General features: G+C 44.0%; 1 protein-coding gene across 1 annotated transcript; it reads left to right on the forward strand.

The window, feature by feature from the left end:
• Nucleotides 1-3505: 3505 nt before the first annotated feature.
• On the forward strand, nt 3506-19933 carry HROB (homologous recombination factor with OB-fold). The gene is made up of 10 exons (XM_073683266.1): nt 3506-3639; nt 5611-5664; nt 9499-10374; nt 14208-14291; nt 14377-14517; nt 14613-14721; nt 15057-15142; nt 16894-16995; nt 17232-17526; nt 19781-19933. Exons 1-10 carry the CDS (start codon nt 3637-3639, stop codon nt 19816-19818), a joined length of 1788 nt encoding a protein of 595 aa, XP_073539367.1. The 5' UTR covers nt 3506-3636; the 3' UTR covers nt 19819-19933.
• The last annotated feature ends 3078 nt before the right edge of the window (nt 19934-23011 follow it).

The raw sequence follows: 23011 nt of genomic DNA on the forward strand, positions 1-23011 counted from the left end.
TTGCGTAGTGTGAATATTGACATGCGTTTTATGGTGACATGTGAAATGTATAAAGTGTAATGTAACTAATGTATAGTGTGATAGGTACTGAGGCTGCGGGGTGGGTATTACAAAGGTAATGCCTAAGGTAACTCTGGTATACTCAGCTCAGGTACAGGGAAAGTATAGGGTATAGTTTAGAGCTTAGGATATAGATAGTCACTGTAGGTACACAAAGGCATGATACAGTTAATATTTTGGGATTATCCCAGAATTGGGAGGGGGCTAGAGCAAGTAGAAAAGGAAGCCACTTCCTGGTTTAGTTAGTAAGAGTTAGAGTGAGAGACAAGGCCAAGTTCAAGGTGCAGTGGGCTGGAGGTTAGTGAAGTACATATTGTTCTGGCGGTATGAAGCCGTACCAAATTTCCTGTGTACCTTGCTGCAACATCCGGGGCCCACGGCACAAACTAGGCGCTGAGGAGTGTGCCCTAATCCCTTCGATACGGAGGAAGCTGGACAGGGAACCGTGAGAGGGAAACATAGCGGATCTCTGGAATACTGCGGTGCTGGATGGGGAGTCCCTAGGGCTAAGAGGACCTGTTAAAGTAGGGATAGTACGAGCTGAATATAAGCAAATGCTTGAAATGTACTGTGTTAATGGAACAAGAACTGGAGGGTGCTGTGCCCCATACTGCGTGTTAAAGACTGATGTACTTGAAGTGTCCAGTAAAGTTGATCTTGTTAAAATGAACCAGGTGTCCCCTGATGTGTGTGCGGCTGATCCTGGACCTGAAGATGTAGAGACAGTGGAGGCCTCCAGCCTCCAAGTAAGTACAATGCAATGTACACAGCACAACACTTAAGGCCCCGTCACACTTAGCGACGCTGCAACGATCCCGACAACGATACGACCTGTCAGGGATCGTTGCTGCGTCGCTATGTGGTCGCTGGTGAGCTGTCAAACAGGCAGGCTCACCAACGATCAGGGGAGCAGCGACATCGTGGAAAGAATCTTTCCACGATGTCCTGCTCCTGGTTACCAGCCTGCTGAAGTAGGAGCAGGCTGATAACCATGATAAACATTGGGTTACTAGGGGCACACGCGCACCTAGTAACCCGTTGTTTATCATGGTTACCACTCTGCTACGGTGAGCGGGAGGTTATCGCTCACTTTAGCAGGCTCGTAACCATGATAAACAGCGGGTTATTAAGTGCACGTGTGCCCCTAGTAACCCGATGTTTATCATGGTTACCAGCCTGATCGCTGCTCCCGCTGGTCACACACAGCGATGTGTGCTGACCAGCGGGAGGGCAACGACCAAAAAATGGTCCAGGACACTTTGCAGCGATCAGCGACCTCACAGCAGGGGCCTGATCATTGCAAAGTGTCACACATAGCGACATCGCTGGTGAGGTCGCTGTTGCGTCACCAAAACCGTGACACAGCAGCGATCTCGCTATGTGAGACGGGGGCTTTATGAACTGGGATATTGTGTGTTTGTAAAGTGCCAGGGCGTGGAGGAGAAGTAACTTGCCCACGGCTACCGTGCTAGGCACCTTACAACTTGGCGTAGTCTGCAGGATTTGAATAGAAATAAGAATCCCCAGCTTTGATCCATGAAATCACTGGCAGAATCTAGAATTATTATGTGCTTGTTGCAGAGGCTAAAAGTTGATGTGGTTTAGGAGCATAGCCATAGGAGCGGGCAGGCCGTGGTGCCAGATACAAAGGCACCAGTGTTATCAATGGCACCTGGTAGGTGGGGGCTGTTAAAGATTTGGTGTTGGGGCCCAGGAGCCTCTTGCTATGTCCCTGGTAAATCAGGCCATGTCCGGCCTCACATACTGTAGGATCTCGCTCGTGGACCACGTATTATCTGGGCACTTGGGAGCCAGAGCAGGCGTCCATCTTTCCTCAGCCCTGTGCTATGCCTGTCTCTGCCTCCTCATCTATAATGACGGCCACTGATACATCCCTGTGTATATTCCTGCACACATCCAGGCTGTCAGTTATTAGAAACTGAATAAAGTTGTTTTACTATTCTATGTCTGGTAATCGCTAAACAAAACATCCCAGAATTTAGTTTTGCCATATTTTTTTTCAGATTCTGTTGGATGGGACAAGTGGCAGACACACACCGCTTATCCCTGTCTTCATAACCCAATAGTGATAAAGCGACGTAAATTTACACCTCTTGGTTCTGGGCTTTAACCCCACATTATTGTAAATTTACTGTGCAGGGATAAAGCTACTGCAAGACACCAGGAGCAGGTCTGGTCAGAGGCTGTCAGGCACATCCACGGAGCCTAAGGAGGAGACTGAAGGGGTTTATTACCGCTTCTGTATTCTATTTGTGCCATTTGGAATAATAGCCCTGTGAAGATGCTGTTAGAATTTGCTGCCTATAAAGGGAATATTTCATGAACAATAGGATAGGTGATAAATGTACAATCGCTGACGTCTGATCCCTGGGAACCAAACTGATTATGACAAGAGGGGTCCCAAAGTCCCCTGTGTAAATGGAGCGATAGTGCGGAGGGGTGAGTACCTCTCCATTCACTTCTATTCCTCTATGGGATCGGTAGTGTGGATGCGTGACTACTGTTGCATTTAGGTCTGTGGGTTTGGAAAGGCGGTAGTGTCAATAATAGTGCATGCACACAGCAATAGTGGCCCCTATGTACCTCCACTCACTAGTACTGCCTCTAAATAATAGCGCCACCCACTAGTGGACACAGACAGAAAAGGGCCCCTGTGCAAGAACAAGATATGGGCACTTTGCAGCCAAAGAGCTCATAAAAATTCAAAATTGCCCCTGCTTTGGAGATTGAAATGGGCCCCCTTACCTTTTGGACCCCTGTGTGGCCGCACAGGTTGCATCAATGATATGTCCACCCATGGCGCCACCTCTTGTCTCTACACAGTAGTGCCCCTACACAGTAATAGTGCCCGACTGTGCCTCCAAATAGTAACACTGCCCCCTTACTGACCTCACGCAATAATAAATAATGCTGTATGCGCCTCCACAATAATAATAATGTCCACGCACAGTATTGACCCACATTTGTGCCCCCATACAACAGTAGTGTTCCCTGTTCAGCCGCAGTTTTCAACTCTCTCCGCTTCCTACACTCCGGGAGATCTGACAAGTCCCCAGTATTCGGAAGCCTCTTGGAAGTTGGGGGGAAGGAGCTGGTATGACTACACCTCTGTGTGTCCCCATGACAGATCTGATTTAACAACAGGAAAATGAATTAGATTAATAAAATGAATCATTAGGTCTCTGACCACACTGATTCCCTGCTCCTCCTAAGGAGACTCCACTCCTTTTCCTACAGACCAGAGTTGCACTGACCCTTTGGATTAGCAGGAAATCCTCAGAATGTTCTGCGCTAAACTACAGGAAAAAGTCTTCTGAAGCGTTGACATTTTCCACCACTAGGGGGCAAAGCTATAACTCTATAAGGAAATAGGGGCGGTACTAAACGTCAACCTCACAGCGAAAAAGTTTTGCATTCCAAATACCGGAAGTCTGCGTTCCAGACACCGGAAGTGTCCTGCGGAAGCCGTTTCCGAGACTCTCCGTGGGATTTTACAGACGCTGGAGCGGTCGTTGACTGTGTGGCTGATGCTGCTGGAGCCTATACTTATGACATATGGTGATTTTTTTTCTGCCTCCTCTTTAGTTACTGACTGCAGCACAGGTTACAGTGTAACCCATTGTATGTTACTATAAACGTTGTGTTAGGTCCCAGCGTGTCCTGACGGCAATCTCCTGTGCAGCAACTGCCTTAGGGATGTCCATGAGACTTGGCAGAAGTACTGCAAGTGATAGGTCGAGAAGTTGCCTAGAGGAACCAATCAGGATGCAAAGTTCATATTTCAAGGACAGTTTTGAAGATGGAAGCAGCCACCTGATTGGTTGCTGGCAGTAACTTTCTTTTCCATTAGTTTTGATATATTTGCACCCTTGGGCCCCAGCTGTAATGTCTGAATAATTTGGCCATTTTTATTTACTGCAAAAGTGCAATTTTAACCCAATAATGAAGCACTGTAAATTTACTGCTCTTGGTCCTGGGCTTTAACCCTGCACAATTGTAAATTTATTGTGCTATGCTGCAGTAGCAGGTCTCCGGCTGTCCGACACATCCACAGACCCTGGGGAGAAGGCTGACGTGGTTTATTACCGCTTCTGCCTTCTATGTTGCTGGCTACATGCTGCTCCGTAGTTTCGGCACTGGTAATCACATGCTCGCCGGGGGTCCTTTTAGGCAAGGCAGAGCGGCTGGGTCCTAACAGACCCAGATCAGATCTGCCAGTGATTTCTGTCTCTATAAGGTGCTGTTTTCCCCTGTGTCTGGAAACCCAATGGATAATCCAATTAGAGATTAAAAAAAAGGCAATAAAGAAAAATAGATATTTTTTTGGGACAAATTGTATAAAAATTTTGTAGGTAGGTATAAAATGTCTGGGGAATAAAAAAATGAAGTCCCCATCACAAAAAAATACAAAATCAGATTTTTATTTTTCTTATAAAATGCATTTTGTTACATACGTGGCATAGCCCAAATCTATTCTCTATTTCCAATACAAACAATTTAATTCTATTATCACAAATAACCAGGGCGTTGTCTGAGATTACAAAAGCACATCTGCTTCCTTCCAAATTTCACCACGTATTCACAGGTCATGTGCGCTATAGCAGCAAAGCCCTATTCACTTCTGTGGAGCGGAGCGCTGATACCAGACCCAACTCATAGACCGACTCAGGGTGATTTATGGCAGTAAGTAGCCGAGACTGGTGTGTTATACATTTGTGCTGTAAAAAGTGCCAAGCTCGTCTCTTGGGGTATGTGCACACGATCCGTACTTTATGCTGTGTCCAAAGCGCTGCGTTATATGAACGCAGGTGAATCTGCATGTGTTCATTGAATCATGTGGATTCACCCCATTCAATACATTGTGCTGATCAGATTTCTCTTGTGGAGACCAGCATCTCCGCAATAGAAATTGGCATGCTGTGGTCTGGAAAGACGCGCCGTATGTCCGTGTCCGCGGGTGATCCGCAGGAGCACGGAGACGCATAGTGGACATGGGATTTCTAGAATTCATCCCCTTTGCTGTAACATCTGGCCTGCAAACCTGCAGCAGCTCCTGATCGTGGGCACATACACATTTGGTGCAACTGGAAGCTGACTTAAAGTTGTGCTATAATTTACACTAATTTCTGGAGTAAATATTAGTAAAATTGTCATGCCCTTTCCTCTAAGGCATGCTCTCTGTATAAAATTGTGGTGTGATTGGCAATAGGAAGGCACAAATCATTGCAGAGACATGACGCGCTCCATATTTTGTGGCTTTATTGTGGGGGGTCCCCTTTGTGTGCATTATTGTCTCAAGCATCATCCATAGGGATGAATGCACACAGAGTCCGCACATCAACCTCGCAGCGAGTCTCTGACCCAATAGAGTTCACTTAAATGTTTACTGTGCCAGAAAGATTAACCAATGGTAATATATCTGCAACTTTTACAGAATGCTGGGAGTTGTATTTTCACATCAGCTAGAGAGATGGAGATTAACCACTTATCTTCCATTTTTACTTTCATTACATGCTTTGTTTTTTTCAGGCTTTACGTTTCCAGAACCTCTTCTGCTCTGGATCTGAAGATTTTGATGATGAGGTAATGGTGACCTTTCCTTATTATTTTGTTTGTGTATTGATCTGAATTCAGACAAGTGTATTAAAAAAAAAAAAAAAATCAGCTTGCAGGCCCCCGTGTGGCCTGTGCGGCGTGCCCTTGCAGGCCCCCGTGTGGCCCGTGCGGCGTGCCCTTGCAGGCCCCCGTGTGGCCCGTGCGGCGTGCCCTTGCAGGCCCCCGTGTGGCCCGTGCGGCGTGCCCTTGCAGGCCCCCGTGTGGCGTGGCCCGTGCGGCGTGCCCTTGCAGGCCCCCGTGTGGCATGGCCCGTGCGGCGTGCCCTTGCAGGCCCCCGCGTTTTTTGTTTTTTTTCATTCACAATTAAAAACTAAAAATGTCCATTTCTGATACCTATGCAATCTTTGCAGTGGATCTATTAAAAATAGATTGAATCATTATTTTTAACACACCCATTGTGCGGTCTGGTTTTAAATGTAGCCTTATAAAAACAGTGACATTAAAGAGGTTTATCTTTTTTTGCGAGCTCACTGCTCTTCTGCTTTCTTTCCTGTGGGGGGCAGTGCGCTTCTGATTGACAATTAGGAGCAGTGCCATGGCTGTGCCGCTGGCCTGAACTGTGTGTTCATCAATACTTTGCCTCCGCAGCATCGCAGGAGCAGTAAAGTTATTGGAAAGAGATTCGTGCCTAGGAAAAAGACTCTCTTGACAGACTGCTGAGGTGGCCGGTAACCCAGGCAATGAGCAGTAAACTCTAAAATGAAAAGAAAACCTATGTTCTTGAGAAAAAAGAGGATTTTGTAATAAAGGGTAAATTGTACAATTTCTTGTTTGTACAAGTATTTTGCTATGTTACCCATATATGATGTTGAGAAAACCTCTTTAAGTGAATGTGCATGGTTTAAGGACCCCATACACTTTAGACCAAAGTTGTATCAAATGGATGATTTCAACCAAATTGATTTTTCTACTTTTGGGCGAAGGGTGTTTGTATTTGTCTGAAAGATTGATTGGGCATGTCTGATATTTTTGTATGACTGTTGTCCATAGCATTATGTGTATGTGCTGATTGTTTGGAAAAGAAAGATGTTATTTTTCTTAAAGGGACTCTGTCAGCACATAATGACTGTTAATACCAAGTACAGGCGCTCTGTGCATCATGGAGTGGCCAAACATTTACACGCTCCTTCCCACCTGCTTGTTTTCTTATGATCTCCATCCCCCTCTTCTTTGATTGACAGCTCTGGCTTTATAGAGGCAGAGATAGATAGAAAACAGGCAGGTGGGATGGTGTGTAGAAATGAAGGGGCCCGCCTTGATGCACCGAGCGCCTGGACTTGGTATTAACAGTCATTCTGTGCTGACAGTCCCTTTAATCGAGGAGTCCCCAACCTGTAGCTGGGGAGCTACATGTGGCTTGCGGGCACGTGATATGTGGCTAGCTGCTGTCTGCCAGCTTGGTGCATTAGTACCAGATGTAGCAAACAGCTATTAAGAGCTGATCTCTAGATGGTGACTTGTGTGTAGCCTTGATAAGAGAGCTGAATGGGGGTAAGATGGGAAACCCTGGAGCTTGGCATACTGCCTTGGTTGTTGATTTCAGTGGAAAAGCTTTGGCTGTTATTATACTGGTAATAGGGGGCTCTGAGTGTCACTACTGAGAGTGGGGAAGCAGCTGAATGTTGCTCTCAAGGTCAGAAAGATTGGGGACCTATGCTTTAACTCATCCCACCAATTAATCTGATGCAAAATACTGACATAGAAAATCACTAAGCCATTCCACCAGAAAAATACCACTCCGGTAGGTCCTGTGGATAGTTAAAGGACACTACACAATATTGGTGCAAACAATATATATTTTATTGAACAAATTTACATACATAATAAACAAGATTAAAAAACATAAATGCTGTTTATATGAGGGACCTAATAGGAGTATCCACCCCTACACCAGAAAAAAAAACGTCTTTAGAAGAGCACAAAGCTTTTACCTTTTGCCAAAGTGCAGATACATAAGTTGAGGCCATTGTCACCAATAAATACTAATAAATATACAGTACTCCCCATATACAAATAAAGTGAAATGTTCACTTGGTAAAGTGCAATTGCATTTCCAAATATCATAGAGCCTGACCGAACAGGAAAACTTGGCAAAGGGCCTCAACAAATAAAGAGGCAGATAAGGTAAATGCCGAGATGCTAGTCATATTACCTACTGGTAATGACATATTACCTACGACCCCTGAAGAAGGCAGCGCCGAAACGCGCGTTGGGGTAGACAAGTGGCCCTTCTGTGAGCTCCCACACCATATGGTCCTGTGTCCAGGTATGAATTAATTGTCCATACATCTATCTCTTGTGGATAGTTTGATGCATAACTATCTGGTGACTATTCAATGAACTGTTTATCATAGACCAGTATTATTATTTTCCTGGACACCTTTTACTTCTTTATATGTATATTTATTTGGACTTTAGTATGGCTAGGTGGGTCACCTAATGACAGTGCACATGGCCACTGAGCTATTGTGATTCTCACAGAACGGACCCCGTCGGTCCTACATTACGATGGATTTTTTATAGTGTATGTATTTGCACCATTTTTATCAAGCATGTGTATTGCATTTTATATTCATACAATTAAATGTGTTTTTTTACATTGAGAAACATTCTTTTGGGTGATCTTGATCGCTTTGTTCTTCTATGAGTCTATATGGTTGGCGATTTATCCTTACTAGCATCCTCAGGTGTGAGTTATTTTGTCTTATTTAACATTTAATATGCACCAGTTGAGAATTATAAGTATATTACCTACTGGTGTGATGTGGAGTCTACGTCCCTCAGCCCCGACGCACGTTTCGCTGCCACTTCTTCAGGGGGCGTCTGCATGCCAGTAAAGACTAAGGGCGGGTCTACATGTATGCCAGCTTTCTTAAACCTGTTGTGTCGCCAGCTATGTACTTGTCTGAATCACAAATTGATGAAGGAGCTACTGGCCAATAAAACTGTCATTCAGTAGTCTGAAAAAAAACGGACAAAACTGGTGCATACTTTTGTTTGTATCCCGTGTGGAAATTCCCTCATGAGCACTAGTGCAGAGATTAACATTGGCCAGTGTTCACACAGACAGCACTGTTACCAAAATCATGGGCATCTGAACCTAGCCTTAAACTGTTTGGCCACTACAATTTTAATGATGCACACAACACCCTGCCGATCAGCTGTTATCGGCGTCACCCAGAAACTCTCAAATGCTGCAGCAGCCCCATCCTTTCTATAGTGGCCGTGGCGGGGTACTGCATATCCACCCCCTTTACAAATGGAAACTATACTTCAAATGAAAACTGTAGTTTTGACGGAGCAGCTGTGTTCCGGGAGCGTTCAAGAACTCCTGGCCAGCGTCGGTAAAAGCTGATCGGCGAGGTTCGCACCGCCACCGATCACATGTTGATGGCCTATCCTAAAGACAGGTCTCTTCTTTTAACTGTTTGGTGATTTTAGAAGCCTGAAGCAATTAAAGGTTGTCCAAAAGTTTGAACATATGCACAGCAAGTCATTCTTACAAAGAAATGCTTATTTTGAGTGCTTTCTTACAGTTTTTTAGGCAATTTTCACATGAAAAAGACGTTGTGTGCACATACTCTAAAGGGAGTTTCCCATATGGTGTAGCCAAAGGATATGGTATAAATATATGACGAGCTTCCTGCTGTTAGGAAAATCATGTTTTTGCTGTAATACGCTGAATACACGCCGGCAGCTATGGGGAAAAATAGGTAGGGGACCAGAGGTGCGTCCCCCAACGCTGACATTCATGCCATATCTTATCATAGTGTCATTTATATAATCCATTTTCTTTTGTAGGATTTCCTGTCTGTATTAGAGGGCACGGAGTCCAGTCCTGTTAACCATGAACCCTCATCAGTATGTCTCAGGCCTATCCCTATAACCACTACTGAAGACCCAGGAAAGGAGTCACGTTTTACAAAATCTTCTCCAGTGTGCCGAGCGGCCATTGTGGGAAGAAGCTTGAAGTTTCCGGAAACACTAAGTGCACCCCCCTCGGCCCAGGAAGTGGACGATGAGGAACTTTTGTCTCTGTGTAGTGAGCTGGAGGCCGAGGAGTCTAATAATCAATGTCAGGCTCCAGGACCTTCTCTGCTCCTCAGCACGGCCAACCAGACCTCTCAAAACATCAGTAAAGACACAAGTAGTCCTTCATTCCAATTGAGGCCATCTCGGAGTAATCAAGATGTGGGACCCAGGCATTGTCTGAGCGACATCACTGCACAGACACGGCATCCACATATCAATGCTAACAATCCTATAAATCACAGTCATCATCTAAGTGGTAAGGGAAATGGACCATGTCAGTCTCCTGGACCCACTGCTAAGAGGCCATGTATAAGGCCTGGTGTGGAAGCCCAGCCTGTGACCCCAGTGAGAGGTAGATCCTTCATTAACCCCTCAGGTTCTGCCCATCCACGATATATTACGTCACCCAGTGCATCCACCTCAGCAATCCTATGGCAAAATGGACCGGCCAACTCCCTTCCAGTACCACCCAGAACTCCCATCTCATCCCCACACCCACCCAATACTCTACAGACACCAGTGGTGACCAATCATCTTATACAGCTGATGACAGCAGCGAGTAAAACCACACAGAATTTGCCATGGGAGACCCCTCCGTCCAAAGGGAGGAGATTTCCGGGGCCAGCAGGACTCCTTCCACAGCAGGTGACCTGTCTATCCAGTTAGAGTTTTAATTACGTGTGCGAGATGGGGCTAAATGAATGCAACACTTAAAAGGCTTGTCCTATAAACATTTCTCAGCTGTCAACTGGATGATTGATAAATGTATGGTTACCGAGGGTTTATGTGCTGAGATTCCCATCGATCTCAAGAACGGGGCCCACAGAATGTAGAGGTAGTGAGCATGTGCGACCACCACTCTTCTAGACAGTGAATGGAGCAAAGGGGGTTCAGGTGCACTACCGCTCCATTTACACAGGACTTTGGACCCCCTGTCCTAGGCAATCATACATTTATCATTGATCCTGTGGATGGGTGATAAATATACAGTGCTGGCCAAAAGTATTGGCACCCCTGCAATTCTGTCAGATAATACTCCGTTTCTTCCTGAAAATGATTGCAATCACAAATTCTTTGGTATTATTCTCTTCATTTAATTTTCTTGCAAGGAAAATACACAAAAGAGAATGAAGCAAAAATCAAATCTTTGATCATTTCACACAAAACTCCAAAAAAGGGCCGGACAAAGTATTGGCACCCTCAGCCTAATACTTGGTTGCACAACCTTTAGCCAAAATAACTGCGAACAACCGCTTCCGGTAACCATCAATGAGTTTCTTACAATGCTCTGCTGGAATTGTAGACAATTCTTCTTTGGCAAACTGCTCCAGGTCCCTGATATTTGAAGGGTGCCTTCTCCAAACTGCCATTTTGAGATCTATCCACAGGTGTTCTATGGGATTCAGGTCTGGACTCATTGCTGGCCACCTTAGAAGTCTCCAGTGCTTTCTCTCAAACCATTTTATAGTGCTTTTGTAAGTGTGTTTTGGGTCATTGTCCTGCTGGAAGACCCATGACCTCTGAGGGAGACCCAGCTTTCTCACACTGGGCCCTACATTATGCTGCAAAATTTGTTGGTAGTCTTCAGACTTCATAATGCCATGCACACGGTCAAGCAGTCCAGTGCCAGAGGCAGCAAAGCAACCCCAAAACATCAGGGAACCTCCGCCATGCTTGACTGTAGGGACCGTGTTCTTTTCTTTGAATGCCTCTTTTTTTTCCTGTACACTCTATGTTGATGCTTTTTGCCAAAAAGCGCTACTTTTGTCTCATCTGACCAGAGAACATTCTTCCAAAACGTTTTAGGCTTTCTCAGGAAAGTTTTGGCAAACTCCAGCCTGGCTTTTTTATGTCTCGGGGTAAGAAGTGGGGTCTTCCTGGGTATCCTACCATACAGTCCCTTTTCATTCAGACGCTGACGGATAGTACGGGTTGACACTGTTGTACCCTCAGACTGCAGGGCAGCTTGAACTTGTTTGGATGTTAGTCGAGGTTCTTTATCCAAAATCCGCACAATCTTGCGTTGAAATCTCTCGTCAATTTTTCTTTTCCGTCCACATCTAGGGAGGTTAGCCACAGTGCCATGGGCTTTAAACTTCTTGATGACACTGCGCACGGAAGACACAGGAACATTCAGGTCTTTGGAGATGAACTTGTAGCCTTGAGATTGCTCATGCTTCCTCACAATTTGGTTTCTCAAGTCCTCAGACAGTTCTTTGGTCTTCTTTCTTTTCTCCATGCTCAATGTGGTACACACAAGGACACAGGACAGAGGTTGAGTCAACTTTAATCCATGATAACTGGCTGCAAGTGTGATTTAGTTATTGCCAACACCTGTTAGGTGCCACAGGTAAGTTACAGGTGCTGTTAATTACACGAATTAGAGAAGCATCACATGATTTTTCAATGGGTGCCAATACTTTTGTCCACCCCCTTTTTTAGGTTTGGTTTGGAATTATATCCAATTTGGCTTTAGGACAATTCTTTTTGTGTTTTTTTTCCATTGAAGACAAATTAAATGAAGATAATAATACCAAAGAATTTGTGATTGCAATAATTTTCAGGAAGAAACTGAGTATTATCTGACAGAATTGCAGGGGTGCCAATACTTTTGGCCAGCACTGTATATAGGACAAGCCCTTCAAAAGGGACCCTCTAAGCAGAAGTGATCAGGGCTGAGGAGTTGGAGTTGGTATGAAATGGACCGACTCCAACTCCTAAAATATATAATAAATTGGGTACAGTAGTTCAATGCAGTTTGTGGGGAATATTTTTTCACAAGAATTTGGGAAAGTTCTGAAATGTCCTATAAATGTCTGTCCTATTCCTGATCTAAGGGTCTAGACTTTTAGCTGAGATGAATCTGTGCTACAGTAAATTTATCACTTAAACATGAGCCATGTATGGGGGAGTCGGAGTCAGGGAAATTGAGGAGTCGGAGGTTTGGCTTACCGACTCCACAGCCCTGCACATAAGTCTGATAGATTTAAAACAACAATAAAAGCCCTGGAAGAGATATACCCTATATAATGAAAAAAAAAACCTCCAGTGTTCCCATAAAACCTTTTCATTTCTTTATTGGAATATGTTTCAAATCTTCATGTAACTCCACAAAAATGTTTAAAAAAAAAAAAAAAAATCAATGCATTTTTCACCATTTTTCATTTTGCCGTAATTATGGGCAGTGTGGCTGTTTGAAACGCGTTGACTGTTGTTTTTTTTTTTTTTACCTTTTGTAGAGTTACAGTAAGATTTTAAAAGTCTCAAAGAAATGAGAAGGTTTTACGTGAATGCTGAGGCACATGCGTTTTTCCTTTTTTTTTTTTTTTTTTTTTTTTTTTTTTAAACCATAGAGAATATTTCCTGTTGCAGAGGAGATCCGGGCGTGCTAGACAAATCCCAAACATTTTGATGTTCTTTGTGATACTTTATGTAGTGCAGAGGCAGAACATGACATACAGATTGTCAGGGCACCAAAGATAGATCCTTTGTCATGCTCCGCACCCCTTTACACTATGAGTGTGTGTCCATTTTGCTTGATAGTTATGTTCACATATTTAACATGACATAGGAGTCTGCTGTGTGATGGCGGAATATACATTCTTAGGCCACGACCCCACTATCAGTATTTGGTCAGTATTTCGGTCAGTATTTTTTCTCAGGAGTGGGAACCAAAACCAGGAGTGGGTGATAGAAACAAGTCACCAATTCTGCATTTATTATACCTTTTCTCTGATTGTTCCTCATCTGGTTTTGTCTCCCACACCTGAGAAAATATACTGACCAAATACTGAATAAATACTGCTAGTGGGGCCGTGGCCTTACAATGATCATCTCCTGTAATGTTTTGTGCAGCCCTTTTATGTTATCAGTAGTTTGTGGAAGCTTTTTTTGTAACTTTCACAAACACATTTGTTTTGTCCAGGTAGCCAAGCTGATGACCAGGTAGTCGTCCAGGTAGACCGCTCAATTCAAGTGCTCGTCACTTGCGTGTATTTCAGAAGTTTCCTTTCTCAGAAGTGTCAGGTTGTTACCGCGAGTGATGACACAGTTATATTGTCACAGTAGGATTGGCTTCCGACCTGCCCCACTTTGGCTACCAATTGCTCTACCCTTGTTTGCCCCATAAGATGCCAGTTTGCTCTAGCATATTCTCTGTAAATGGAAAAACATGAAACCTGCCACCATTATTGGGAAGCCATCTGCAGGACCCCTAAGGTTCTGCGGCACCCACTTTGGGAACTACTGTTGTAAGAAATCCCAAATAAATATTTCCCTGCTTGTCATACAGATGCCCCTGGTATTCGCTCTGCCATCAGGCAATGGCTGTAGTGTAATGACCTGGGTGAGTAGATCTCTCCTGCCATCTGCTGGTAGAAGGAATGGTGCCAGGACCGTAACCTGATAAACCTTCCGTCATACGACTTGTTGCAGTACTTTTGTCCTTGAATAAACTTTAGATTGACATCTGTTCCCAGGGCAGTGGCAGAGGGCTGGATGAGATCTTAGTGTCCACTCCTCACACCCCGAGCCACGGGGCACGTGCCAAGCTCCATAGTAAGGTAGGTATTTATTCTTTCCGGTCTGTGTTCTGTACTCGCATTAGTGCAACCACCGTACATAGATTATGATTTCTTCTGTCTACAGGAAGGGGGGTCCTCCCATCAGCCAGTAGAAGAGCAGTTTATCAGGGGTCCCTGGGCCACTATGAAAGCTGAGCTGTCACTGGATGAAAACGACCCTGCCTGTTTCCTCCGAACGTACAGTGTGGTCATGGTTCTTCGCAAGGTAACAAAAGCTTGTTTTCCTTACTGAGCACATGAGGAGGTTAAATAACCTTATGTGGCTTCCTCAATCACTGCTCACCCCCTTCCTGTTCACAGGCGGCTCTCAAGCAACTTCCAAGGAACAAAGTACCAAGAATGGCGGTGGCCCTTAAGACGTTGACCTTGGCCAATGGAGATGCTAGTGCAGTGTTCAGAGACCCCACAGGTACTGTGAGCACTACCCTTCCCATTTTGCTATAGTGAGTTTGGCCAAATTCAGGAAAAAAATGCGGTCCAAGTTTGGACTGATATTTCTGGGCTATCCTTACCTAAGCCTAACAGTCTGATGGGTGTATATGAGGCTGTTGAGTTTGGGTCATGAGACCTGTGGTCAGTCCTGAAGTCCCCTCCTGACTCAGACAATGATAACCGGATATCTGACTTTGGCGCTACTCTGTTCACCCCTATAACTCTGGCTGCTACTGTTTCCTCGTACAGCTTTCTACTTGTTTTTTTGGTCACTTTATAATGAGTACAAGTAGTGTACCTTCTCTTCTCTAGGAGATATCCAGGGCACTGTCCATCATCTGCTACTAGAGGAGCGAGAGAGTGAACTGAAGATTGGTAGCGTCCTCTTGTTACAGCAGGTAATTGTGGTCTCCCGGCTCGTCTGTCCTAGGTGGCGAAATCCCAAACCATAATGATTGCAGTGGGACCCCTGCTCTTGTACGTTGTTCACAGTGCTGCCCATACCGAGTTACTTAGGATTTTATACATGCAGGTTATATTGTGTCTTAACATAAAAAAACTGAATATTTGCCCATCTTAGGAATTGAGCTTACTATGCTTTTTATGTACTAAGTAAATTTTAGTATATCATATCTTAAACATATCCTGGATAAGACAATGCAATGGCCGGGTATTGGCAGGAAAAATAATATATATTATGTACATTTCTTTTAAAAAGAATATTTCAGCTTCAGATCTGTTATTAGACTGATGCTCTATGTAAGGGCATACCATAAATAACTCATGGAAATTACATGCATGTCTCTAATATATGTAATGACAGACATAGCTAAATATAACATGCACAATACAGGACCAACTTAATGAGGACAAATCGCTGGGAGAACATGACAAAAACAAAGAAAAAGAAGCAATCAAAAGTCCTAAGTTGTAGTAAATCAGCCAAATCAGTTCTCATACTTTGCACTGATGAGGGCCAACAGCCCGAAACACTGTGTCTGCAAACTGAGATTCTGATTTGGCTTTTATCCTAAGTCATATTGCACGACTCGTTAATCAAAGGGTTGATTCTGACTTGTAGAATTGCTGCTTCCAGTAGGTGGCGCTATAGAGTCCAAGTCCTCTTTTACTCTGAAGAGGCAATTTTCGTAGTAAAATATACAAAAACTTTATTCAAGAGATCAGTTATAAGGAGGGAGGGACTGGAATTAAATGCATACATGCAGTAAATGGGCACATGTCCTGTACAGGAATCAATCAGAAAGTTCAATACATCTCAGTATAAGCACCATAGCTTACCTATTAAAAATAATTGCAGCACCCCATATGACCTAAATAGTTATATACACAACCTAATCAAAAGTGCAATAATGCAAATATATATTCACAGTGTGAGAGCATGTGTAACTACCTCAAAACATAAAGCCAACAGGGCAGAGAGATCCCGGGGGTGGGAGATGCGCGCCCACCCGACGCGTGTTTCGGGGAACTTTTTAGGCCATATAGGGTGTTGTAATTCTTTTTAATAGGTAGGCTATGTTGCTTATATTGAGATGTATTGACCTTTCTGATTGATTCCTGTACAGGACATCCTCTCATTTACTGCACGTATGCATTTAATTCCTTTCCCCCCTCCCTATATCTGATCTCTTGAATAACGTTGTTATATATTTTACTACTACTACTTAGGACTTTTGATCGTTTCCTTTTCTTTGTTTTTGTCTATGTAAGAGCAGCATAGTACGGGCAGAGGTCTGCTCTTCTCTCCCTCTGATTCTTTGCATTCTTTTGGATGGTAGTTGAGCACTGCAGGTATAGAGCAGCCAGCTGTCAATCGCAAAAGAGATGGGAAAGGGCTGTATTCAGGCATAAGCTACGTGACCTGTATATATAACGAGTATGGCCCTTTAAGCGTAATCATTGTGCAAAAAATATTCCAGTATACTTGCGTATCAATTTCTCGTGTTTGTCGAGATCTCAGCTTGCTGTCATTGAATGGGAACGTTCATTGCTCTGGTCATGTGATGCTCACTTACGGAGTTATGAGCGCCATGTCCTGTACCCGTACAATGAATGAGGCTCATTTGCGGACACTAGAATACCTTCTTACTAAGGATAGACTTATCCTATGTATTTTTTGCCTTTGCAGGTCGGAGTGTTCTCACCATCTCACCGTAATCATTATCTTAATGTGACGCCAAGCAACTTAGTAAAAATCTATCCCCCTGTGGATGAAGGCTTGAAACCCAAGGTAAAGCCTATGAGTTAGTGTGATGGTCCCCATGTAATTGTCTACATTATTATGCATGTCACATACAGTATCTGTGTGTAGGGACATGCTCCATTGATGAAGGGAATGATTACCGCCACTTACCAATGTATGCATAGATTCCCAGGAGGAGGAATTGACTGACTGTTCAATGCAAAGCTGTAAATAAAATGTAATTTTTATTTAAATAAAACCTTACTGCCCCTGTCTCTGTCCAGGTGGGGGCGCCACATGATGGCATAGATCTGAACCGCAACCAGGCCCGATCACCACTTCATCTCTCGTCCATCACAGAACAGCCGAGTGCCGCACAGACATCACCCACGCCTTTATCCAGCACATCACATGTCAGGGCCTCTCGGCCAACACTATCTCATCCTCCCTCCAGAAGTCCTCACCCTGCGGCTTCTCATACATCCTTCACTACACGCTCAATAAATGCCCAATCAGCAGTTTCTCGCCTGTCATACAGCACAGAGCAGCCAGACACCCCACAACCGGACTGGGACGTAGGTGAGTGAAATAATGGGTTTTCCTTTAACATTTGCTGATCTTGAAGGTGTTGCTTGTTTATAGGCTGTGTAGCATTGCCAGTCACGTCACACACTAGAGTGGGGATGAACTGCAATATCAGAGGCACCTAATGGACTAGAGTGACACTGTATACACAGAAAATTATCAATTAATTTCTATTCTCAGACATTACTATTTAAGGGCAGTGTCAGGATCACCACTATCGCCTCCACCAATTTATTAGGAACATCACTCGCTCGCGACACACGTGCCTTAGATACTACGGTAAAGGGGGGACTTCACGTTCTACATTTACTCGTCCACTCCCCTATAGTAATAGGTTGACTATGAGCTAAGCGCACTCCACAGCCATTTCTCACATCCACATCACACTTCTCACTGCCACCACTCACCTGCACTGGGTCACACACTAGCACACACGCCACCCAGCTTTCCTGAGTACCTGATAGGTACTCTTCTTGCACTCTAGCATACACAGGGTAACAAGACCAAGATATTCTCGCCCTCCTCAGGGTTTGTAGGTTCGTTTAGAACAGCAAGGAACACACGTATTAGATTTAATATACAAAAAGAGTACAATGTTCACAAAAGATGAAATAATACAAATGCATACAGGCAAAAACGGAATAAAATAAAATGGATAAAATACAGATACTTCTTACAAATGAGATCAGTGATAGCTTCTAGCAGAGGAGAATGCTGCAGGAAGTATGGACTGATCTACAATACTTGTTGCTTTCCTTGGGGTCTGACCATGATATTCCTTGGATGACTTGAGACCCTTTATAACATAAGACCCATCACTCCTCCCTCAACTGAGGTAAGAGAAGGAAGGCTGATTAGATTCTAATCGAGTTTTCGGCCATATTTCTGCTGTCGGCCATATTTTCCCGCAGGAACTTCCTAGAGAGACCATAGGATCGTCATCTTTCATGCGTTCTATACATACCACACATGAATGATATATCCATAATTCAGGGAGATATTACTTTTCTGTGGGTTGCCAGCTACCAAAACTTTTGCAATTTTTACCCACAGATACGAATGTTTCCTGATCATGTATATATCCATGAATTGTGTCAAATTTGGATTTTATAAATGTGAAATGGAAAATATTGTGCTGCCATTGCCATGTGAGGTCTCGGATATGGACCTGTACCGCCTGCATTAGGGGCCGGTATCTTGATCTTACATTCATCAGCACCTCTTTGGTAATACAGGTGTAAATAGTCAAAGTTTGCCCTTCAAACAACTGTCAGGTACTTGGTAATTACCGTATTTTGCGGATTATAAGACGCACCCCAAATTTTGGGGAGAATAGGAAAAAAATGTGTTTTTTGTATAAGCTGTTATAATCAGCTTACCTGGGGGGCTGAGGCATTGGTGAGGCATTGGTGAAGCGGGGTCTCAGGTGGCAGGTTCGAGTCAGGAGATCGCTGCTGCCAGAAGAAGTCGAAGATGGCTGCAGTCTCCAATTCTGCGGTCCCCATGCTTGCAGTAGGTGTTTGGTGGTGCGGGGGCTCCGCCAACATTTTGTAAAACCCGGAGCCCCGCACTTTCCATGCTGTTCCATGTGGCGGTCTCCAGGAAATTGGCCGCCGGAGGCGGCGCATGCTCAGATTGAGATCTTGGCACCGAGATCTCATCCCCCAAGTTCTCGGCTCCCGAGATCTCAATTGCGCATGCGCCGCCTTCAGCGGCCATTTTCCCTTCAGCGGCCATTTTCCAGAGACCGCTGCATAGAACAGTATGGAAGGTGCTGGGCTCCGGCTTTTTCGAAATGTCGGTGGAGCCCCCGCACCACCGGACACCTTCTGCAAGCATGGGGCCTGCAGCCATCTTACGACTCCTGCCTCTGCCAGAAGGCAGAAGCTTCCAGCAGCAGCGATCCTGGGACCCTGCTCCACCTGGTAAGCGCTTTGGATTATACAGTTCGCATTATAAGACGCACCCCCAATTCACCCCCATTTTCTCCCCAAATTTTTTGGGGAAAAAGTGCGTCTTATAATCCAAAAAATACGGTACTCTGTATTCACATTCGATGTCTGCTCTCCATCAGATAACCTGCTTCAATTACCTGTTCACAGCGGGGTGGGGTGGGTGCTGTCAGTGATCCATTGCCACCATCTTTCGATCTGTATTACTCATAACTCCATTTATGACCGGCGGGATTGTGTAGGTCATTGCATCGCAGAGGTAACTTTGCTGTTTATATCTTTTTTTTTTTTTGCAGATGACCTAGACTCACTGCTTTGTGACCTTCCGGACTAACTACTTCAAGATAAGATGTCACTGGTATTACATCAGTGACCAGGAACCTTTCATCCAATGGTTGCTGGGACTTGTAAATAAATAAACCAATAAAATATACTACAGGTTAAGCACAGCTCGCCTTGGATAACAAGGTCATGTTTTCTTTTTTAAACTTGTGTTTTTGAAGATTATCAAATATAACGAGGTTACATCAGAGAAGAAAAGAACAAACAGCATTTCTCATTGCTCATTAATACTGTTTGGCAAATTTAACCCTGCCCTTAACATATCATGGGTCTCGTATCTTAACCAAAAGCATAAGAAACCTGTATCAGGCACCAAATATCGCCTACTTTATCATGAGATCATCATTTATCATTACTTCTCATCACCTGGGGACTAATGTGAGTGAAAGGAGAATCAAGCCAAGGCTTCCATACCTTATTAAATTTTTGAGGACAGTAGTTTTATATATATATATATATATAATATATATATATATATATATATATATATATATATATATATACCACCCTCTCATAGGAAGCTACAGTATTTACCATATTGACTCCGTGTGAAATCTGCGGGGGTCTTCTATCCATCCATCTCATGGCGATAGCCTTGAGGGCCAAAATCAAAGTTTCCCTGAGAAGAGTGCGAGGATGGTGAGGCCGGTCCCCTCATCAAGGATTCCCAATAAACACACCTTAGGGCAGAGTGGTACAGGGGGTGTATGATCTCCATGAGGATAGCTATGACCTCCTTCCAAAAATCTGCAATACCACCTCAGGTGTATAAAATCTGCTGCCTCTTCCCTACACCTATGGCAATCTGCAGTTAGATCTACACATTTTATATAACCAGCTAGGTGTCAGGTAGCATTGATGGACTATATACATTTGGTCTAGCTTGTTATTGCTGGTGAAACATATTATGGGGAGGTCAAGGCCTCCTCCCAATCCTCCTCTGAGGATTACTGTCCTCGATTTAGCCTCAACCAACAATGGCGATGAGGAGCATCTCCCGCTTAGTAACTGAGTGTACAAGGAGATCAGCTCCTTGGGTCCCTGGCTCCTTAGAATCCCAATCAGCGGATATGAGGCCATGAGAGAATTTCCAATATCTGGCTATTTAGGGCATGTAACATAAAGAAAGCGTGTCAGGGGGCTTGATAGAGCTGTTGACATTGAACAAAGGAAACAAGAGTGCCCTGGATGTATTCCTGTACCAGTGTCTTGACTTCTAAGTTTAACCAAAACTGAGCATCTTGGGATGTAGCAATTCAGGAAGAGCAGTGTTATGCCATAAGGGGAACTCGGCTACTGTCTCCCTGAATTGAAAAAAATCTTCGTAACAAAAATAAGGCTTATTCCTTTCCATACTTGCTCTTTTTACCTTGTATATTGTGGATGTGCACTTGGGCTGATGCCAATGCCAACGGGACATTGTGACAGCCCTGCTGCTCTCCATTCACTGAATACGGGGTGGTAGAAGCACCAACTGTTACTGTTAACCCCTTAAGCCCCGAGGGTGGTTTGCACGTTAATGACCAGGGCAATTTTTTCAATTCTGACCACTGTCACTTTATGAGGTAATTACTCTGGAACGCTTCAACGTATTCCCCTGATTCTGAGACTGTTTTTTCATGACATATTGTACTTCATGATTGTGGTAAAATTTCTTCGATATCACTTGCGTTTATTTGTGAAAAAAACGGAAATTTGGCGAAAATTTTGCAATTTTCAAAATTTGAATTTTTATGCCCTTAAATCAGAGAGATATGTCACACAAAATACTTGATAAATAACATTTTCCACATGTCTACTTTACATCAGCACAATTTTGGAACCAAATTTTTTTTTGTTAGGGAGCTATAAGGGTTAAAAGTTGACCAGCGATTTCTCATTTTTTCAACAAAATTTACAAAACCATTATTTTTAGGGACCACATCACATTTGAAGTCACTTTGAGAGGTCTTTATGACAGAAAATGCCCAAAAGTGACACCATTCTAAAAACTGCACCCCTCAAGGTGCTCAAAACCACATTCAAGAACTTTATTAACCCTTCAGGTGCTTCACAGGAATTTTTTGAATGTGGAAGAAAAAAAATGAACATTTAACTTTTTTTCACATAAATGTTACTTTAGACCCAATTTTTCTTATTTTCACAGGGGTAACAAGAAAAAATGGATCCCAAAATTTGTTGTGCAATTTCCCCTGGGCACGCAGATACCCCATATGTGGGGAAAAACCACTGTTTGGGCGCATGGCAGGGCTCGGAAGGGAAGGAGCCCCATTTGACTTTTTGATTGTAAAATTTGCTTGAATAATTAGCGGACGCCATGTTGCGTTTGGAGAGCCCCTGCGTGTCTAAACATTGGAGCTCCCCCACAAGTGACCCCATTTTGGAAACTAGACCCCCCAAGGCACCTATCTAGATGCATAGTGAGCACTTGGAACCCCCAGGTGCTTCACAAATTGATTCGTAAAAATGAAAGTGGAAAAAAAAATATTTTCATTTTTACGAATCAATTTGTGAAGCACCTGGGGGTTCCAAGTGCTCACTATGCATCTAGATAGGTGCCTTGGGGGGTCTAGTTTCCAAAATGGGGTCACTTGTGGGGGAGCTCCAATGTTTAGGCACGCAGGGGCTCTCCAAACGCAACATGGCGTCCGCTAACAATTTGAGCCGATTTTCCATTCAATTTGTTAGCGGACACCATGTCGCGTTTGGAGAGCCCCTGATGTGCCTAAACAGTGGAGCTCCCCCACAAGTGACCCCATTTTGGAAACTATACCCCTCAAGGATTTTATTAAGGTGTATAGTGAACATTTTGAACCCAGAGGTACGACACAGAATTTGATAACATTAGGTCATCATATTGAATAAGTTTTCATTAGTCTTGAGCGCAAGTGCTCGCTACTTGAGTTTGCATCGGGTACTCAGGTATGCACCATGTACTGAGTGTGCTCGAGTGACATGCTCGAGTCCCTGCCCTGCATGTTTCACGGTTATTAGACACCCAAAAAAAACCATGCGGGGATCGCTCGTGCATGGCAGGCAATCCCCGCAAAGTTTTTTTGGCCGCGAAGCATATGGGGCGGAGACTCGAGCATGTCGCTCAAATACCCACGATACTCAATGCATACCCGAGCACCCGATGCAAACTCAAGTAGCGAGCACTTGCGCTCAACACTAGTCGCCATATC

This window comes from Phyllobates terribilis, unplaced genomic scaffold (genome assembly GCF_046119375.1).
Source record: "Phyllobates terribilis strain yellow unplaced genomic scaffold, ASM4611937v1 Scaffold_5__5_contigs__length_657084704, whole genome shotgun sequence".
NCBI lineage: Eukaryota > Metazoa > Chordata > Amphibia > Anura > Dendrobatidae > Phyllobates > Phyllobates terribilis.

What these genes read in the sequence shown, in the direction of transcription:
- HROB (XM_073683266.1), top strand. An exon ending in GTGCCAAGCTCCATAGTAAG is followed by an intron (nt 14,292 to 14,376) that starts GTAGGTATTTAT and finishes TTCTGTCTACAG; the next exon opens with GAAGGGGGGTCCTCCCATCA. An exon ending in TGGTCATGGTTCTTCGCAAG is followed by an intron (nt 14,518 to 14,612) that starts GTAACAAAAGCT and finishes TCCTGTTCACAG; the next exon opens with GCGGCTCTCAAGCAACTTCC.